Source organism: Chanos chanos, chromosome 6, assembly GCF_902362185.1.
Source record: "Chanos chanos chromosome 6, fChaCha1.1, whole genome shotgun sequence".
In the NCBI taxonomy this organism is placed as follows: Eukaryota; Metazoa; Chordata; class Actinopteri; order Gonorynchiformes; family Chanidae; genus Chanos; species Chanos chanos.
In genome coordinates this window covers 23,087,264-23,109,271 of record NC_044500.1, presented here as the reverse complement: position 1 = coordinate 23,109,271, position 22,008 = coordinate 23,087,264, and the positions used below count along the sequence as shown (strand labels likewise).

At 39.7% G+C, this 22,008-nt stretch overlaps 1 protein-coding gene across 1 annotated transcript; it reads right to left on the bottom strand.

The window, feature by feature from the left end:
* Positions 1-5,110: 5,110 nt before the first annotated feature.
* On the bottom strand, positions 5,111-21,199 carry LOC115815215 (protein sel-1 homolog 3). Its single transcript, XM_075353582.1, is given in 21 exon segments — positions 5,111-5,249; positions 5,685-5,782; positions 5,910-6,000; positions 6,347-6,430; positions 6,514-6,641; positions 7,005-7,090; positions 7,093-7,156; positions 7,316-7,378; positions 7,639-7,779; positions 7,912-8,031; positions 8,287-8,465; positions 11,756-11,959; positions 12,358-12,493; positions 12,881-12,960; positions 12,963-13,006; positions 13,144-13,205; positions 13,634-13,749; positions 13,896-14,017; positions 14,517-14,643; positions 20,249-20,744; positions 21,071-21,199. Coding segments are annotated over 21 exon segments (2,709 nt in total).
* Positions 21,200-22,008: the final 809 nt, after the last annotated feature.

The window sequence follows — 22,008 nt, the reverse complement described above, 5'->3', positions numbered from 1 at the left end:
CCTCCCCTCTCTTTCACGCCATCTCGGATGACATTCTGCTTTTCATCTCGTCCTTGATCAACAGCTCTCTGTCTACCGGCACAGTTCCTTCTGCTCTGAAGAGGGCACGGGTCAAGCCACTGCTTAAGAAGCCCACTCTAGACCCTGCTGATGTCAGTAGCTACCGTCCAGTCTCTCTCCTACTGTTTCTCTCCAAAACCCTGGAACGTGCATCATATAACCAACTCTCTCCATATCCTCTCCAGAACAATCTCTTGGATCAGAACCAATCTGGATTCAAAGCCCTCCTTGATGTCTCGGAGGAGCTCCACTTGGCCAGAGCAAAGTCTCTCAGCTCTGTCCTCATACTCCTAGACCTCTCCGCAGCATTCGACACGGTCAACCACCAGATCCTCCTCTCATCCCTTGCTGGGCTGGGCTTCGCGGGTTCTGCACTCGCATGGTTCAAGTCCTATCTGTCTGACCGTTCCTACCAGGTCTCTTGGACGGAATCGGTCTCCTCCCCCCCGCCCTTTCCACACGGGAGTCTCACAAGGTTCGGTACTTGGTCCACTCCTCTTCTCTCTCTACACCAGATCACTCGGTCAAGTTATCTCCGCCCATGGCCTCTCTTACCACTGCTACGCTGATGATACACAACTGTTCTTCTCCTTCCCCCCCTCTGACTCTCAGGTTCAGCCTCGCATCGCAGCCTGCTTAGCTGACATTGCCTCCTGGATGTCTGCTAACCACCTCAAACTCAACCTGGAGAAAACGGAGCTTCTGTTCTTTCCAGCAAAGAATTCCCCTAAGATCGACACTGCAATCACCATCGAGGGATCTGTGGTGTTCCCCACCACAGCAGCCAGAAACCTAGGCGTAACCCTCGACAACCAGCTAACCTACTCCGGTCACATCGCGGAAGTCACTCGATCCTGCAGATTCTCCCTATACAATATCAGGAGAATCCGCCCATTCCTCACACAACAGGCGACCCAGCTCCTGGTCCAAGCGCTTGTCATCTCCTGCCTGGACTACTGCAACTTCCTACTGGCTGGCTTACCGACCTGCGCCATCAGGCCGCTCCAGCTCGTGCAGAACGCCACTGCACGCCTGGTCTTCAACCTCCCTAAGCACTCTCATGTCACTCCACTGCTTACTGTGCTCCACTGGCTTCCGGTAGCTGCCCGCATCCAATTCAAGACACTGGTACTGGCCTACCAGGCAACAAGAGGCTCCGCCCCATCATACCTTCAGTCCCTAATAACTCCGTATACCACTACGAGAACCCTCTGCTCTACGACCTCTGGTCAGCTGACGGTCCCCTCACTTCGGGAACCCGGCAGCCGCTCCTCCCGACCACGCCTCTTCTCTGCCATTGCCCCTTGGTGGTGGAACGACCTCCCTCATACAGTTAGGACTGCGGAATCCCTCACCATCTTCCGCAAGAAACCGAAAACCCACCTCTTCAGAACCCACCTATCCCCCTTCCTTAAAAAAAAAAAAAAAAAAAAAAAAAACCTTGTCTTGTATCTATGTTTGTCTAAGAATTCCAGGGCGCAATACGAAGGAGTAAATTGACGCTCAGTCTTTTTAGCGATGTATGCTTATGAGGTATTAGGACTGATGCACTGATTGTAAGTCGCTTTGGCTAAAAGCGTCTGCTAAATGCTAAATTGTAAATTGTGAGAGTTCTGTCAGTGACGTGTTTAAGTCTTTCCCCAACGAAGAAGACGCCATCAGTGTCCTCAAGCGAGCACAAGAAATGCTTGCTGTCTCCAACCTTAGGATGTGTAAGGTGGCTTCTAACAGACAAACAGTAATAGATGCCTTCAGCCCTGAAGACTGGGCCAGAGATTCCCAAGATCGGAACGTCTTCACCGATGAGCTGCCCCTGCAGCAGAGTCTGGGAGTGTCCTGGAACATAGCAGCAGATATGTTCATGTTCCAAGTTGCTGCTGAGCAGAAACAACGAAATAAGGGTGGACAACAAAGACAGTATAGTGGGTTTTATACAACAGTGTGACAACAATGTGGCGAGCGTCTGAAGACGGGAGAAGGAATCCTTCCCCAGGACTTTTGGCCACGTTTAAATCCCCCGTCTCTCCAATTCCAATGGAGCACACATTTGTGGGACAGGCATCCAACCCACCTTTCATAATGAAAGTGAGGACCAAAGAAACGCACAACATGACGCCGCACCATTCACCTCACACGTACTCCTCTCACACACACACACACTCGGTATAGGACGGAAGAACAAATAACGCACAGGACGATACAACAAACAAATCAACCACGCACTTTTTAGATGTTGCCTTAATAAAGTCAGATATATGTCTTTGGACGTAACAATCATTAAGACTGTGCAGTACGAGTGCTACACAGAGGAGTTCAGGTGCATTGAAACCTAGAGAGGCATTTTACAGAAGGTGCCATCAGAACGTCTGGAAACTTGCTGGTTGGAGCTAAAAGAAGCATCACTAGTCTGCTCTTCAAGTGTGTCATCTGTAGAGGGCTTTGCTGGAAAACAGAGCACCAACAGATGGCAGACCTGACATCTGTGCGGCTACAGGTAGCACCACCATTTTCTTATGTTGGTGCAGATGTCTTCAGGTCTTGGGAGGTGGTTTCAAGCTAAAACCAGAGGAGGGCATGCCAGCAGTAAGAGGTGAGCCGTGCATATTGAAGTGATCAAAACCCTGAGTGCCAGCAGCTTTATCAGTGCACTCAGAGGGTTTTTTTATTGTCAGAGGGCCAGCAAAACAACTACACTCAGACTGTGGCACAAGAGCCACTGCCCCTCCAATTGTCTCCATTCACATCAGTGCTTAGACGCCAATCAGAGTATATGGTCTGATGACATTCTTGACTCCACCAGATTTTCTATGCTGCACTGCAAGTCCATGCTGACTCGTGCGTACAAAGGTTGAGACTTAACGAGAGATTTGATCGTAGTCTCCGTTCACGTCTACATTGATAAATGCTGAGCAACATTTACTTATTCAAAGAAGGCTGAACGGCCCTCACGCAAAAACATGTTTGGTATTCATATCATAACTCAGCATCCACAGTGGAATTAGAGGACTTGTTCAAAGCCAAGGAATGGGAAAAAGTACTAGTGCTGTTAATGCCATGTCACTTGAAGTCAAAATTGTCGCTGAATTAAAGATACGAGATTGGATTTAAAAAAAAAAAAAGCCTCACCATAGCAAGCTGCCCTGTTACTGGAATGGGAGGGGTTGAAGGCAGGGGAAATTTCTGTCACAGAGATGAACAGGGGAACACTTGCCATAATAGATGTTGGTGTTACAGGATTATACAACAGCCTCAATAACCAATTTAAAGTTAATACAATCATTATATTAGTAAATTTTGAAATAGAGAAGTAAGAGTTAAATACCGTGATCAGACAGGATAAACTCAACATGATCATACATTATGAAGTCAAACTGAAAATTCACTCGAAGTAACGAAATAGATACAATCATATATCAAGTTTTTTAGCTTTGGAGACCAGCCTACTAATTGTACATGGCTCAAACGACAGGTCTGGACCAATTCTCAGCATGAGAAAACTGATGGATGTGGCAAATGATCTTCAGCTGCTTCTGTAAGCAATTTAAGAACAAATACGTACAAGTGGCTCTTGTGTGAGGCTCAGTGTTTCAGTTCATGGTCCCCAAAAGAAATGTTATAGCCAATGACCCCAGAAGAAATTAATCTCAGTCTCAATAGGCAGCTATAGGACACAGCAAACTTTTATTGCAAAGCACAATATTAACACTAACAGGGGAAAAAAAAAAACAAAAAAAAAAACAACAACTATTAATATTTAATGTTCAGATAATATATTTTTAGTTTTGGTTGAGTGTGTCATGAATAAAACAGTGTAGCCCTGGAAAAATGAAGTGTGATGAACAAATTATTCCAGTCCTATAAATTTAAAATATACTACATGACATAATTAATGACAGAATCTTAAGGTGTTTCCTTGTCCTTACATAAAAGTACCACATAACACATGAGCTTACTATAGGCGCTTTCACACTGGAGGAACTTTTCCATAGTTATTAGAACTGTTGGAGAAAGCACCCCCTTTTTCGCGTGTTCGCACCGCAGGAACTTAGAATGATCATGGTTCTTAGAACGCTGTTTTGAGGGGCTTTTTAGCTCTTACTTCAGGGTAGGTACTTTCACAGCGCAATAGGATACTTGTGACGTAGGTGTATGGCCATTGGTCCACACGTAGGTATACGATGATTGCAACCGCCATATTTAAAGATCCATGTAAAATATAAAGTCTTAGAACGTCTAACATTTAGTTTGATATTCATGTCTAAAAATGTCTTAAAATGTCTGGAATTGTAGGAGGGGAGACATGGTTTTTATGTTTCATTTTATCGATATTTTATATCCCCCAACAATGACCATTTCTGCAACGTCCAATGTATATTTGTGCGTTGAAGAGGTAGCTTGTGTGTCCACTTGTGTGGCTGTGATCCGCATTGTAACCTAAAATGTGTTTATCCAGCTTACGATTTGAGGGCTGCGGCAGGGAAAAAGGGGGGGAAAAAAAACACCCCACTACGAGCAAGCGTCTGTGCAGCTTTCCTGGTTAACCATAAACAACAGCTCTTAGTGTGATGTTGCTATACCGTCGCCCAGCTTACCTCACTTCAGCGTTCCTAGTGGCAGTGCGAATGCAAACAGAAAAAAAGCCCTAGAACATATGTAGTTCTAGGGGAAGCTACCCAGGGGGTAGTTCCTATCAAATGAGACCCTAGACCTGTTCGGTCCAAAAGCACATAATACTCCCCAAAATATGTTGAAAATGTTATAATGAATCACAGTGAACTGTAATTAATCTCAGAATTCTGCTGAGACGAATTGCAATTCCTTATGCTTTGCATCTGTGTGCCCTGGCCTATTCTTGGTTAAACCATTCGTAAGCTGTTTGGTTGGAGGATTAAGACCCTCCTTAGAAGATATGAGATGACCAAAAACATGGGAATAACGGTTACTGCCACAGCAACAGCCGTTGACAACTAAGGGAAAGAGAGAGAAAATTTAAATGAAAATAAAACTGTTTTTGAAAATAAAACCGAATGAGTTTGATTTGAATGAAACTTCAGACATCTAGCTCAATGCCGAGAACAATACTAACCTTGACGGTGGTGACCATTACCCTCTGAAAGGAACACGGATGTGCACCGAACAGAGCAAGGCTACAGGGTACATAAGCATTGGTGTCATTAGTGTCTCTGCATCTATAAGTGGAAAGACAAAAGTTACTGTTAGGACTGCAATTCATGCAAGCTCAGAACCCTATAGCAAGCATACTGTAAACCAATAGGGGCAATATGGGATGCCTCTAAGGTTTATCATTCTGACCAAGCAGTCCATTTAATGCAAAATAATGACAGACCACATTACTGCTAAAGATGGGCTTATATCATGATCCAAACAGTACCTTACATGGCCTTTCACTGTAATCTTATGTAACAATTCACCAAAGCCCAACTACTACCGATCAGTCTAAAACCCTCAGGGCTGGGTTCTAACGTTGCTACATATTTGCACTTCCTTAAAACATTTCTAAGGACTGAGTAAAATTAAAAAAAGAAAAACAATAATAAAATAAAATAATCGAATTTCTTATGTTTAAAAAAATGTTTAAAAAGGCTAACATAAAGTGTCCATACCCATCCTTACCATAAGGATCTGGATCTTGACTCTGAATGGAGAGGTTATAATATCTGAACATACACTCGAAGATGAAGAGCTGGTCCAGGGAACTCGACTAAAGGAAAACAAATAGCTACCAAAATCAAAAAAAAAAAAAATCACAAATATGATTTCACAAATGAAATGTATGACGCTCTTCCAAAACATGGCATCTAACAAATGCTTAAAAGCATTTCACTCACAGGGCTGTGTTCACATAAATATGCCAAATTGAACTGGGCAGCTGCAAAACCTGTCTCAGCTGTCATCGTGTAATATACCATAGCCATAAACCTGTAACAGAACCATAGCAATACCACACAGCAAAGAGTAGAGGGTGAGATGTAGAGCAGTGAACTAGTACAAATCAAACTGAACAATTTACAAAAAAGCAAAAAAAGGGTCTTCAAAAATAAGTAAATAAATGAATTAATAATAACTTAAAAAATATATATATAATATATCTATCTATCTCTCTCTCTCTCTCTCTCTCTCTCTATATGTATATATATATATATATATATATATATATATATAGATATATATATATATATAGAGAGAGAGAGAGAGAGAGAGAGAGAGAGAGAGAGAGAGAGAGAGAGAGAGAAAGAGGGAGAGATGGTTTATAGACAAAAATTACCAGTTCCCACTGAGGTAAGCATTCAGTCCTTTCCTTAAGACAGCACCAAGATATCTGTTCTGAACCGATACCCACTTTGTCCATCTGAGGATGAATATGACCATAAGACTAATCACAAAGTAACTGCTACCCATTTTTAAATATGTTACAGTTGGGATCTGACTCACAGAACGGCATGTAAAGGAACCCTCTTAACAAGGCCAGGTATCCCTCTAGTCCAGATCTCTGAGACTTCAATTGCTCCCTTAATGCTTCCTCTCTGGGCTAACTTAAGATAGTAGATGTATGCCTTAAACTAATGGGAGGAGAAATGGTGAACTGAGGAGAACAATTATCTCTGATCGAAACAAAACAGGTTGCACAAGACAATGCAAAACAAATGCTGCTGACCAAAAGCTTTGAAACTGTGGAATGGACAAAGCCAGTTAGCTGGTGTTGTGACATTCATTTGGTAAAAAGAATACCACAGTGTAGGGTTGGTTTACACAACTCTTTCATGAAAGTAATGTTGAACCACTTTCCCCCACTTTTTCACATAAGCAGTGATTAATGACAAAACCAACTGTACTTTTATTTTCTTGTAGTATGTAGCTTTTTTCCACTTTAAGTTTAATTAGAAAAGTAAATTGGCTGGCATTTAAAAAAAAAGTAGTCTGACCTGATCAGCTAGTTTTCCTGGGTAGAGTCCTCGAGAATATATTACACCAAGATTGAAGGAAGCATCTGGGCTCCCCATGGCATCAGCCTTTCATAGTCCCCCTCAAACTGTTCATAATACCAGCCCAGAGCAGTGATTGCTGGCAAAAAGCCCTGTATGGTAGAGAATGTAATCAAAAATTAAAGCTTAGCCCTGGGCATGGTGGAGGTGGTGCAGGTGATTCCTATGAATTTTGTAAAACCATGCGTATTGTTTAAATTATGTTTGTTCAGGTTATGTGAGTTGAATGACCACTAGATTGACAACAACACCTGGTCCATTGCTTTCCTTAAGAAAGCCACTGCTTTTGGTAAATCTTTTGAGACCCCCTGTCCCTGGAAGAAAAAGGCTTTATATTTGACTTGGTCATCTTCATTTATGCATTCTTTTTATTTGTGAAATACGTTAAACTGTAATTTAAACGGTGTTAAATTATATTGTTTGAAGGCAAATAAGAACCACAGAGATGATACAAAGTGGATCTTCACTGTTAAATGGTGGTTGTTTACAAGTGCAGTGCTGGTTTCTTTAAACATGATTTGGAGTCTCTGATTTTAATGTAAACTGTCACAGTAGTCAGGTAAAGTGTTCTAACCGTAATTAGGACTATGGCGTAGTCGTACATAGACACAGGGTCCTCCAGCCTGGTTGCCCCCCTCTCATAGTGCTTTACAGCAGTCTGGATGTCAGGAGATACTCCTTGCTGGCCCCAGAACAGCATCCGACCTATTGCTTGCTGAGTTAAACAACCGAGATGAACAATGTGTTCACATAACAGTAATCACTTCAGTTTGATAGTTTGCTTATTGCAAGTTGGTAATATAATGTTACTAGTGCTTTACATGTAACAAAAAGTATAGCTTTATACCTCAGCATCTGCCACTCCATTACGTGCCTGCAGTTTTAACCAATGGAAAAGATCTCCATTCTTATTGGTTTGGGCCTTCAGCATTTCTACATTATTCAGATAAACTGATTCTGCATATGCCTAAAATAAAGCAAGTATAAGAATATTGTATAGTTTTAGGTTGCTTAAACATAGCAGTTTGTCCAGTAAATATTAGTTGTGCATTTGCTACAGGAAATGATTTTCAGTGAATTCTTCTTCTTCTTCCTCTTTTTCTTCTTCTTCCTTTTAGAATGAGGGATGTTACTGATGTTACTGTTACTTTCAGTTATGTTACTGAAATGACAATGGAAACTTAATCTTTTGTGCAGACGCTGCATGAAATGAGAGCCATACCTGCTTTGGAGAAATGGTATGTCGATCTGTGTTTGTTTGTTTTGCTATGTTAATATAATAAGCATAAGCAAGGTCCAGAACAGAGGGAATGCCCTGGTCACCAACATGGTGCGAGTGCCCCAGACAGAGTAGCACAAACCTCCAGTCTTTCTGAGCAGCTAACAGGGAGAGCAGCCAGGCTTATGAGATGTAGGAAAACATTCTTGAAAATAGTATTCTCAAAGGAAGCTTCAACATATGAGCATGTGTAACACACATGAAAGTTTAGCTTGCTGACAACAATAAAATATACTTCCCAGCCCTGCCCCCCAGCTGCAATATCAATATTTATTCATGGTGACTCAAAGCATATGGTCACTAAGCACTGGACCAGCTGACTCTGTAAGGGACCATGGAACATAAAGGAGTGAGCTACCAAATCTTAGCTTGTGCATTCCCTCAAGAGGTATTCACAATTATTCTTTTTTACAGATTAAATTTTGTTTGTATCTTTGACTCACTGATTTATTCATTTCTATATTCAGAAAGCAGCATATATGAATGTGTAAATAGCAGGCTGTGTATACCTAAGTACTTGGGAAGTGACATGAAAAAACACTCTCTTACTGATTCAGAGACCCCGGCTCGCATCCTGATAGCAGGGGCTACCTGTCTAAAATGTAGAGAAGACCTTTATAGTATTTGATTTTAAAATTTACCCTACATTCTTCCAAACATTATGGGAAATAGCTGCTTGTGTGAAACGAAATGGCATGAAATTAAAAAGTAAATAAATGACTAAGTTGTAATACCCACTGTGTCAAACTGCATCAAGCTATTTGTACCATATTAAGCATCTCTTAAAAAAAAAAAAAAAAACAAACAAACAAAAAAAAAAAAGACAACACGAACAACAACAACAAAAAACTGTACTAGACCCTTGTCAACAGTTCCTTGGATTGGTAAAAAGAATACCACAGTTCATGGCTCTGCATAAGGACTCCACCAAGCCCATAGCCGCTGGTGTCCACACTGTAGGCCTTGCAGGGTCAAAGAATTCCAGGATGGGTGCTGATGAAATTAGTTCCATTACTTTGATGAATGCATTCCTTTGTTGTGGTCCCCAATACCAGTTTTGCTCGGACTTGAGCGGTTCATTGAGGAGCTGCAATTCAGTGGAGAGGTTCGGTAGGTATCATCATCATTTCCTGCATCAGTTTCGGTGATGTCCTGTGCTGCCTTTGTATGACATGCTGCAGCAAAGGTCCCGATTTTACTGCACTTCATGCATTTTTTTCCCCTTTTGCAGCACATTGTTCAATTTCTTCATGATTACGTCCACATCTGGTGCATGTCCTTTTTCTCGTCTTCTTGTACGTTTTTACTATGTTACAAGCTCTTGTATTTTCTGTCTTCCTGAATGATTTAATGTCATCCACAAGATTGGAGCTTTTCACACCGCCACATTGGAAAGCAACAGGGGGTAAAGTTGCTTTTGGTCAACAATGGCTACCGCTGGTGAAGATGTGTGTATCTCTCTGATGTTCTCCAGATCTTTGGGAAATCTACCAAAATTCCAGCTCTCACAAGTTGCTGAAACGGTGGATATATATTTGAAAACAAAACGATCCAAACTGGATCGTGGATATAAACTGTTCCATGAACTGTTAGGGGCAAAATGAATGAGAGCACAGAATAAATTATTGTTTGCATTAGTCTGTTGAAGGAGATGCTTTGGCTAAAATAATACTGAAAAGACGCGCAACAAATGGCTATGGTTCATCAACAAAATTATGTTGTCCAGAGTATGCACCAATAATCGACAAACCAATGCACCTTTTGTAGTGCCAAACACCACTGATTCCATGCAGTACTAGATGATTGATATATGACATCTTCCTAATAACAGTAATGATCTCCGTATGATCTGGGTGATTTTTTGCACATCCTTCAGTGTTAATGACAAATGCACCTTCCTGTGTGGACTAAACACAGGAAGGTGCGTTTGTCATTAATAGATTAAAAACAGCCATGAGGAGTCTTAACCTAACGAGCTAGCAACGTAAGAGGCACGCAGAAACTATAGACAAACGACAGCCAAGCTGGCATATCGTGCTGTAAATGCTTCTTGTGTATATCTATCCTTCACATACTATGGAGTATTAAGGCCACATTGAGGGGGAAACATTTTGAGATTTCGAGAATAAATTCATAATATTATGAGAATAAAATCTTAATTTAATGAGAATAAAGTTATAATTTTACAAGGAAAAAAGTCATAATATTTCGAGAAGAAAATCATAATTTTAGGCTACATGTTATTTCAGAGGGGAAATAGCAGAAGAACAGCCTTTTGCCTGTGTTAAAATGAGGAACGTGGAGCATCTTGTGAAGTTATACTTTATTTAGATTTCACACATAATGACAAAATACAGTACTTAATCTTATGGCACATCAGCAGCACATTATCACCAGGCTGACGTCTAAGACAAACAGCAGTTGCCAGAAGCAGGTTCAGGCTGCCATTGACTGTCCTCTCACCCATTTGTTGGACACTAGTAAAATTTTCCTATGGTTTTTTTTCCCCTGCAAAATTACAACTTTTTTCATAATATTATGGCTTTTTCTTGTAAAATTACGATGTCATTGTAATTAAATTACAACGTTATTCTCATAATATTATGAATATTTATCAATTACGACTTTATTCTCGAAATATTATGATTTTATTCTCTAAATTTTTTCCCCTCAGTGTGGCTCTAATACTCGTATTCACATGACCACAGCATCAAAATGAATTTGTAGAAATTCCAAAACTAGTGCCAAAAACTTGTTGCCCATAAAAACATACTTAGGAAAGCAATAGGGAAGATGGTTAACTGGAAGTAAAGATACCCCCACTTGGCTCAGACCAGAAAGACTGCCATCATTCCATGAAAAAGGTCTATTAGTCCAGAGTGTTTGGCCATTTCAATGGTGGACCACAATATAAAATTGCTTTTCATTTGTTATTTCTGTGACACTTTTTTGTCACGAATGCCAATCACTAAGTGGTCACACATCTGCCTTTCTGAGTTCCAAAATCACAATTTTTGGCTAACTCATACAGCTGTCTGACAAATGCCTCAACACTCTCGCTGGGGTTTCGCACTCTTGAATGAAACTTAGCTTGCTTGTAAATAACGTTGTGCTTTGGGATGAAATGCTCATCAGATTTTTTGTATGCTGAATTGTTCATGCTGTGCTATTACTCCAATCAAATTAATTGTACTTAGGTTGATCAATGATTTCATTTTTCTTAAATATATGCTGGCTTCCTTTGTGATCCTCTACCTGTGGTGCTTTTTATGTACCAGTACTCTAGCAGACAAACCAGACTGGCTAAATGCAGTGCAAGAAATAAAGGCACTCTACAGGTGCACTGTATCACCACAGATATTACACACTTTCTCTCTAAATAATTCACAGAAACTCTGTCATAGAAAAAAACAGACCTTATGAGGTCGCCTCTGAACTCCAAAACCGCTGGCATAAAGGAAAGAGGACAGATATAGTGCTCGATTGTCTCCGAGGCAACCTGCCTGCAGCAGCAGGGGCATTAGTCGGTGAACTATGGCTGGAGTTCCAGCTTGATCCAGTTTGAACAGGACTAAAGAGTACAGAGCTCTGCCCAGCGATGATGGAGTGGCAATGCCTAGGTGTATTGACAACACGACAGATATAACCAACAGAACTAATTCCCAAAACTTAGCATTCCTGTTTGAGAACAAATGAAAGGTTTGAGATTCATATGGAGATTTTTTTTTTTTACCGTGTTTGTGGATCGGCATTTCAGTAAGTCTCTCAGCACAGCTCCTCTTAGGACTGCCTGGCTTATTCCGTAACTTGTACTTTGTTCTCAGAGGATTATGTTTTAACATCAGCTTGGTGTATGGATCCATACAGCTCTCTGGTAAACAGCAAAAGCTTTGTAAAGTTGCTTTGTAGGATGCAACAGTGCTAAGGAAAGAATGTAGGAAGAGAGAGAGAGAGAGAGAGAGAAAAAAAAAGACTCCATCACTTGTACCATCTTGTCGGCACAGGGTTACTCACTGGAGATTCCTCTGTGGCTTAGTGTCCCTGTGTGGTCTAGGACATTGAAGTGGAGGCCTGACTGGAACTCCTCACAGGTCTGAAACCATCCTGTTAGATTAACACTTCTCACTGGATGTGGAAGGTGAACCTCAAACTGTCAGAGTGTCAGGCATACCATATGTTGGATTTTCTTGTGATTTTACAAGTAAACGAACCGGAGCAAAAAACGTGCTTGGAGAAAAGCTTCATTTGGTGGTGGTGGAACCTGGCAGCAAGTCCCCTTTTGTCTGTGATGGCTGCCATTCGCCCATTACCAGTTGTATTTTGCCTTAATCAATTGCTCTTGGCTCCAACAGTAACGCGGCGCCAAAGGTGTGAAGCTTACTTTGTATCTATGGTAATAAGACCATCAGGTTAAACAGTTCTCCTATCATGAACCATGTCTGTTCAGATGTCACTATAATCTTACACATATTTGAATGTTTATTTATTTATGATACCTATGATAAGGAACAATTCATACACTTTGAATCTCTCTTACTCTTGCTTGACTGGTTGGAAACACCCTTCTTTGATAGTAGATACAAGGTCCATAAAAGCCTTCAATGCCTTTTGCAAATTCACAAAATAGCCGTCCGTGTCATCCAACAGCAAGGGAATTCTGAACCTGGTCAAAACAAGCTTAATATTAAAACTGACATAACTAAAGGGGGGAGGGATCCTGTTAAGCTCCTGGACAAAATCAATATGATATTTAGTCTTATGTATGCTCTGCACTATTCTCAATATGATATTTAGTCTTACGTGTGCTCTGCAACATAATCAGAACGCTGCAGTCTGGTTATACATGTCATAGCGACTTTCACCTGCAGATGAGTGAAATGATAGATCAGTCTGGATCACATTTGGTGGCAAGTGGATATAATCTGCACAGCCATCACGATTTTGTAATATGCCCTTGAACGGATACTTAAAAATGAAAACATGGACAAAATCACTGTGAATCATATTCAGTTTTGAGTCAAAATTTCATATTTCCTGCTACTCGTATTATGCATATTTATTATTATTATTATTATTATTATTATTATTATTATTATTATTATTATTATTATCTTGGTTCAAACCCATCACCACTGCACTTCAGAGTGATCATCAGCTATTTTAATAATTGTTTTGACTACCAAGAATTTGTTGTTTGAATGTTGCTCAACTGAATCTTTAAAAGGAAAGAGACAATTGATTTTTGGGTGCTTAAAAATGTCCGTTATGAGTAAGTATCAACATTACCAACCATTCTACCCTTCAGCTCCAGGCTAATGAAACACCATTTGTGAAGTGGTACTTTAAAAATGGAAAGAAATGCTGACGACTCCCCATTTTCCGCATGCATCTGAACATGGAGCTGACCTGTCAAGAACAAGAGGCAGGCAAACCAAAATATTCAGAGCATACATTTTACTTTGTTGCTGTTTAAGAGTTTTGTAAAAGCAGATGTGGCATAGGAGTCCAGAGGACACTTGATCCAACTTTGATTCATGATTTCACGGAATTACCTTTTGGTGTGATAAACATAGAAGGTGTGGCATAGTCTGAATGAGAATTAATGTGGTGCAAGACGGCACACAAACGCTGGCTGCATGGTTGGACCACGAATATCCAGAGAGAAAATGCACACCTAGGAGGAGAACGATACAAAACGATTATAAATTCAAAATCTCACACATCAACCCAAACATAAAGGGCTCTTGAAAAAAATAAAATACAGTCTTGTCTTCAGTGAATCAGGAGGCGAAATACAGAAAAAAATATGTGAACTCTGGTGAGGTCTGTGAGGTTTCTGTTCACTCCGTAGTCCTTAATTGGAATTCAACCATTTGTGTCAGGTGAAACTGTGTATCATAGAAGCTAAGGGGCTAAAATGCTAATGTAAAAGCCCTTCTGAAAACAAATAAGCTAAGAGAGTTTTGTGTTTATAATGCACATGTGATGGGTACCACACTGCACTCAGACCACCTCCTGAAATGTTATGAGTTTTGGGTACTTCAGAGAGGTCGCTGTTCATAACAAGCATTTATTTAGGCATGGCTATTCCACCAAAACAGTCTGAACTGGCAAAAACTGGCTGGAGTAGAAAAAACACAAAGTTTTCAACAAGCAAGGTCAGCAAGTCGTACCAAGGATAAGAAAGGGCTTTAAGCTGTGTCCTCTCCAGTCCTGCATTTTGGTATGACTGTAGAGTTTTGGTGATACCAAAATTCTCCCCAGTAGAAGCATAAAATGAGGACAAGAGATATACAACTTCTGAAAGGAAGCAGTTAAAGAATTAAAACACTTGAAAAGAAAGAAAAAAAATCAGACTCAATGAATCTTTAGCCGTCAGACTGAGACTTCCCTTATTAGTTCTAATTCATTCATTTAAAAATATATAGAGATATGTGTCTGTGTCTATGTGTGTACTGCTTTACCCGTCTCTTTATACATAGAGATATGTGTCTGTGTCTATTAGCTCTTTTCCACTAGGTTGGTGCTGGTCTCAGTGCTGGTGTCAGTTCTTCCTTGGTGCCTTTCAAAAACTGGCCCACATTTCCACAGGTTTGGGAACTGAACGTTACATAGCGAAAGTTGGGGTAATTTCCATGGGGTAAAAGTCATGGTGGACATAACGCATCTGCTTTGCTTGCTTTTTACAAATTTACTTTTATGCTAGGCTTCCCCACAATGAAACACCTCGCGAATTTTGCTCCACCACATTTCGCTCTTTAGGCGAAAGTCACGAAAACAACAACCCTGTCAGCTAGCTCAAAAGTTCAAGTGCTTAAATGAAGGTCTACAATGGTCTATTTGCAATGACCAGAGCCGTTGAGAGAGTTTTTTTCTACTACTCTGGCTCCGACGAGATTCATGTTACATATAAACAACAACCCATGTTGATGTAGACACAAATGGTTGCCAATACATCTTTTAATCATGTACATATTTTCATGCGACAAGTAGCCTTTAGCCTCCACCATCTTGGTCAGACTTTATTTTTGTAACTCCTGCCTCTCTAGAGAACATCACATACCAAACACATCACATGCTGAACTGATTGATTCTCATGTGGTTCTCATTTGCGTAGCCACTGACGTCAGCGGTTCTGACTTTTGGGACCAGCAATTTTTGCGGTGCTGTGCCAGTGCCAGCTTTTTGGCACTGGCACCAGTATTTTTTCAGAGGAAAAGTGCGGCCCCGGTGCTAGATTAGGCACCAGCACCGGCAGAGCATCAGTGGAAAAGGGGTATATGTGTGTGCTGCTTTACCTGGTTCTTTATGAGTCATTCTTTAATTTGGGGTACATTTAACATCAACAAAAAAGTACAAAAACAATGGGCCTCATTCACCAACCGTTCTTAAGAAGAAATTTGTTCTTAACACCCACTTATGCAGTTTTCTGACATTCACCAATGTTTTATATTATTTGGGATTTGTTCTTAGGTAAGAACAGAATCTATGCACACTCAAGAGCACACATTTGAGTACTGGCATGTTTGTACAAAATAATTGTTTATTGCATTTTGTTCAATTCTACAGCTGTATAATATTATGGGATTTAAATTACAATATTACTTTTATCATTTCTAATATTTTTAAATAATTATTTTCATTATTTTACAAAGCATTATGGTCTTTTAAAATAAATAAACACTACACTAACACTTCATGCAATACTCCAGAATGTAGTGCATATTTATTCATACTTTTGTACAGTGAACAAAAAGAGCAATATGAAAATATAAGAGTTGATGGAGACTGTGATAAGTGATCAGTACTTTTACATGCACTGCTTATGGGTTATCCCATCTGAAAGGTGAAGGTGTGTGAGAATCAGTCAGTTTTACTTTTACATATGGATGAATATTAAAATACCTGGACAGAGCAGACAGTCATTGTAGACTTCGTTGTAGCAGTCTCATGCCTTAAATGGAAGTTGGCGGGGCGTTTACCTATGCTAATTAGGAGCAACTGGCATTTACTTTCAATTTACAATGACAGTGGGATTCATCATTATAAGAACAAAGATGCGAACAATTCTGCAGTTTAAGAACACACCATGAATCTGATGTAGACTTGTTCTTAGGAGCTTTCCCAAGAGCAAATTTAAGAAAAAACTTAGGAAGATATTGGTGAATGAGGCCCAATGTTCTCTCTTAATAGAACAATTACTGGTTCAAGTTAGTATATTCCATCAGTGTAATAAATCCGCTAGTTGCAAAGCTTAAACATTGACAACTTTTAATTAATTCATTCATTCATTCATTAATTAATTAATTATTTTAAGGGAAAGGATGTTTATTACTACTATTTAGTGCTACTATTATTTATTACTACTATTGTTTATTTATTTATCATTTAAAACAATTGGATTTTTTATTTGTTGATGTGGGAGAAAGGAAAACGTGCCCATATGAATAATGTGTGTTATGACATATGTAGACTGATAATGATGTAACATTGATGACGGAAGATGTAGACTGCTGGGTAACTTAGTGAACAGGTAACATAGTTGACTATTTCCCTATTGTGACCCATAATTTCAATGGTAGGCCTTGCCTGGCTGACCTGACATTTTTCTTGAACAGGTTAATGTCAAATTTGAACATATAATTGAATTAAAATTATTTAAAAAAAAATGTAAACCATTACAATGTATATAACATAGTTGATGATCAATTAATATACTCATTGACAATGTGCTATTGTAGATAGAATATGGGGGGGGGGGGGGGGGGCGGATGAGAGCACAGTGACCACAGTGTGTTCAACATGTCTGCCTCAGAGGAAAATGACATCATGTGATGCTGGTCACATGGTATTGGGACAAACCATTTTTGAGTTGCAGGAAGGAGTTCTGTTAGTAACATAATTGACTTTTGCGGACATTAATAAATTAGGATATTTAAATTATTTAAATGAGAAAATCAATTTAAGAATATTATTTTTCTCTAGTATTTAGACTAATGAAATAAATAAAAATAGTTGTTGGCTTTAATGGTTTTTATTCATTATTTTGAAACCAAGACACTCTCAACTGGAAAAATGGACATAGCAAAAACTGACAGTTTAGGAACATCATGACAAATTTCAAGCTAAATGAAGCATAGGATGCACATAATGGCTGTGCGATATAATAACATGCTTTCCATTAATAGGTAAAATATGATATTTTAATAATACGTTTATTTAGAGCCCAATATCACTATTTATAGTCTCAAAGGGCTTTACATTTCTATAACAAAGTCAAATCAAAATTATATTATGCATAAGTTCAAGAAAATAGATAAGTCTTTAGTCTTGTTTTAAAGTTATGGAGAGAGTTTGCCTCCCTAACTTCTTTAGGTAAACCATTCCAGAGGAAGGGAGAGCGGTAGGAAAAGGCTCGGTGCCAACGGACTTCTTTTTAACTCTTGGAATGACTAATAGGCCAGAATCTTGAGAGCGCAGGGTGCGAGGTGGGTTACAGGGTGTAATTAAGTCAGACAGGTAGGAAGGCGCAAGCCCATGTAAAGTTTTATATGTTAATAAGAGGACCTTAAAATCTGCCCTTGCATGAATTGGGAGCCAGTGAAGGGAAGCCAGGACAGGGCTAATGTGATCAAACTTCCTTGTTCTGGTCAGAATTCTAGCAGCAGCATTCTGGACTAGCTGAAGACTATTGATACTAGAAGCAGGCAGGCCAGAGTAAAGAACATTGCAGTAATTGAGGCAAGACGTGACGAATGCATGAGCAATGGTTTCTGTATCAGCCATACTTAGAAAGGGCCTAATTTTAGCAATGTTACGGAGGTGATAAAAGGAAGTTTTGGTTGTGTTCTTGATATGAGTGACTAGCGAGAGACTAGGGTCAAAAATCACACCATGGTTTTTAGCTGAACAGTTTTGAGAGATGATGCAGTTGTCAAAATTTAGGGTAAAATCATTAAAAAGATGCTTATGTGTGATCAACTGTGTCAAATGCTGCACTCAGATCAAGCAGAATAAGAACAGAGGTAGCACCAGCATCCATGGCTAATAAAAGATCATTAGTTACTCTAGTAAGGGCGGTTTCAGTAGAGTGAAAACACCTGAAGCCTGACTGAAATATTTCAAACAGACTGTTAGAGGACATATGGGCTATCAGCTCAGCAGCTACAATTTTTTCATGTATTTTAGAAAGAAACAGGAAATTAGAGATCGGCCTATAATTATTTAAGGCTTCAGGGTCAAGGTTCGGTTTTTTAAATAAAGGCCTGATCAAGGCTGTTTTAAAAGCGGAGGGTAAAACACCAGACTTTAGTGACATATTTAGAGTGTTTAAGATTGTTGGGCCAAGAACCGAGAAAAGCTCTATGTAAAGTTTTGCAGGTAGGGGATCAAAGAGGCAAGAGGCTGGTTTAGCAGAGTGCACCAATTTGGACAGCGCATCAAGAGAGATAGGGTTAAATTGAGTTAAAGGGTGCACATCCTGACTAATCTTAGGCACAGTAACGGACAGCGTGCAGGCAGTCTGATTTGATAAATCAATTTGAATATTATGACGAATTAAGTCTATTTTTAGGAGAAAGATTCAACAAAATCGTTTGCAGTAAAAGGGTTAGATTGAGGGGAGTGATTCTGGGTAAGTTTAGATACTGTATCAAAAAGGAACCTGGGGTTATTTTTGTTAACATTAATTATTTTCGAGTAATACGCAGATTTGGCTGTGTAGAGAGAGCGTTTATAATCTATGACACTGTCGTGCCATGAAAGGCGGAAAACCTCTAGTTTGGTTGCCCGCCAGTTTCATTCCAATTTCCTACACACCAGCTTCAGCGCACGGGTTTCATTATTAAACCAAGGTATTAAGTGTTTACGCCTATTTCTTATAGTTAATGGTGCTACCATATCTAGTACATTACGGAGGGAATTTATGCTGTCTGTCAAGTCGTTCAAAGATCTTTGCTGATCATTGAAAGAGTTGAGAGCAGTATGAAGCAGATCAGCGAACGCAGCAGTGGTGGAAGCATTAATGCAACGGCAGCTATGAATCGTGGTAGAGACAACTGGCGTGAATGGAAGAGTTACTTGGAAAGTAATAAGAAAATGGTCTGAGAGGGGAGCGGAGTGCAGAGAGACGACAACGTGAGAGGATAAATATAATTGTCATCAATGGACAAGGACTGTACCCCAAATTATAGAATGACTTATACATAGAAATTAGGGGTGTGCATCTCCATCACTGAGGCCAATGCGATACACATCTTGATGCTTTGCCAAGGATTCCATACATTAAAGATATATATGAAGCACCTACTAATGTGATACAATTTGATTCATCCCTATTGCGACGCAGTGCAATTCGACACGATTAAACACAATGCGATTCAACGCGATACGATGCAATACAAAAGAATATGATGCTATGCAATTCAGTAGGCTATGGTATGGATAGTTTGATTTCATTTCTTAGGTTCTTCTTAAGCAGACAGCAATTATAAACTACAAATAAACTAAAAAAGTGCCATTTTTACTTCACATATTTGTTTCTCTAGTACTGTAACCCAGTAAGCATCACCAAACATTTGATTTATAGCAATTCGGAGGAACGTGTAGCTCTTCCTCCTCCATGACAATATGTGACTCACCCGGACATTCCTCCAAGTCGTGGGAGACTTGGCTGAGAGACTTGACGAGAATTGGCCACTGACAGCAGTGGAGAATAGAGAATGCACTTGAGAAACAGTTTAGAGAGGAGGAATCAATCTAAATATAAAATTATTGGTCACAAATTATCGGTAACATTTCTAAATAATAAAGGCATAAGGTCCCCACTGTGTCTATGTGCGTGCTGCTTTACCTGGCTGTTTATATATAGAGGTCTGTGTCTGTGTCTTTGTGTATGCTGCTTTACCTGGCTCTTTTGGGCACTGTGGAATGTTGGCTTTGGAGGATCTCCAGCGCATCTCTGTTCCCCAACAGGGGCAAATCTGGTGTTGCTTGAAGGGAAGACTGAATGGAGATTGAGGCTTCAGTGCAACCACAGCACTAGCCAGTGCAGACCTAGGCAAATCTTCAGAATCATCTCTACTGTGCCAGGCCCGCAATAAGCAACTGAGCACCCAGTCAGAATCCTGAATAATCCCCTCAGGTTGGTACACTAGCCAATCAGGTAAGCGCAAGATGACGACTCTGATCCTAGTGTGGCCAGGCTCACAGAGCCAGTGTCTTTTGAAGACAGGGGAAATAGCCCCAGTATCAAAAGAGACCAAAGCTTCAAGGTGAACCATTGTGAAATCTGAGCATGAATACTGAACCCGCAAGGGGTAAAGAGACACTGGAGATTCAGGTGGATTTAAAAACCTCACACCATCTGGGCTGTGCTGACTGTAGTATCCCTGGACAACAAGCTGTTGAAAAACAAAAGTGAGACAAAGTAAATTAAACAGAGTTTCAAAATTAGTACATTTTAAAACGCAGTCTACTGAATGAAACTGAGCGCTTAACATAATAATATTTAGAAAATAGGTGAGATATATCAGGTTAACTTACAGATATGTTGTGATACAGAGGCAGAAAACACACAAGCCATCTGATCTCTAACATTGTCAAAAGTCAGCAAAAACTTAGACATCCGGTAAACCAAAACGTCTATTCATGTTCTCTTCCAGACTAAAAAGCTACTAGCTGTTTGTCAAATGTGCATTCTTGTCCCTTTCCACTAACTGAATAATACCAGCATATACTTGGCACATTGAACAGTGAGGCCGGAATAATATCCTGGTCTCTCCTCATACTCAAACAGAAAGGCAAATAATATAAAGCCAACTCCACCTCTCAATGCAAACACCAGGATAAAGCCCATCAATTCTCCTCCCCCTCTTGAACAATAACCCAGCACTAACATTACACACCTCATTCTAAATTATGAACACATTCAGGACCTTGAATCAGAGAATATCTGACAGGATACTGACAATGGGCTTACATCAGGCAAAGCAAGACTGCATCTTAGTAATCTGATTTATCACGGCAAATACCTCATTTAAAACCATGCTGAATGTGACAAGCTTGTTTTAAAAGCTCATTCCACCAACTCATAAAACACAACGTTTATTCTTGCTGAAGGAGAGAGTGCACAAAAAACAGAGAATTTCCTAACAATACTTAAATGGAAAGCATGATAAGCCTCCCAGGAAGGAATAGTATTTTAAGATAGATTTTAGTAAAAGTGACCCAAAAAACAGGCTAGTTTAATATCTGCCCTGAGGTTGTCCCATGCTTGTGTACCTAAAGTTATTTTTAACCAACATCTGAATTCATAGTACATCTGCAATAGCATACTCTTTCTTCAGCTTTGTGAAGTCTGGTTACTAGCACCAGCTTAAAAACTGTCCATGCTATGCCCTCTAAGTAGTTAAAAGTACTTTTTACTGAAATTGCAGTGATTAGGTGTTAAGGAGCTGATTGTGAACCACAAAGACAATATTAAAATTATATACAGACACAAAAAGAACACACACAATCTCATTTAAATCTCATTTAAAACTGTTTATTGCTTCTCATGCAGGAGCGCAATAGAACTTTGAAGAATGCAGTAGATGCAATTTTTTTTTTCTTTCTTTTTTTTTCTTTTACAAACATGTTTAATCATAAATAGAACTTCAAAGGGAA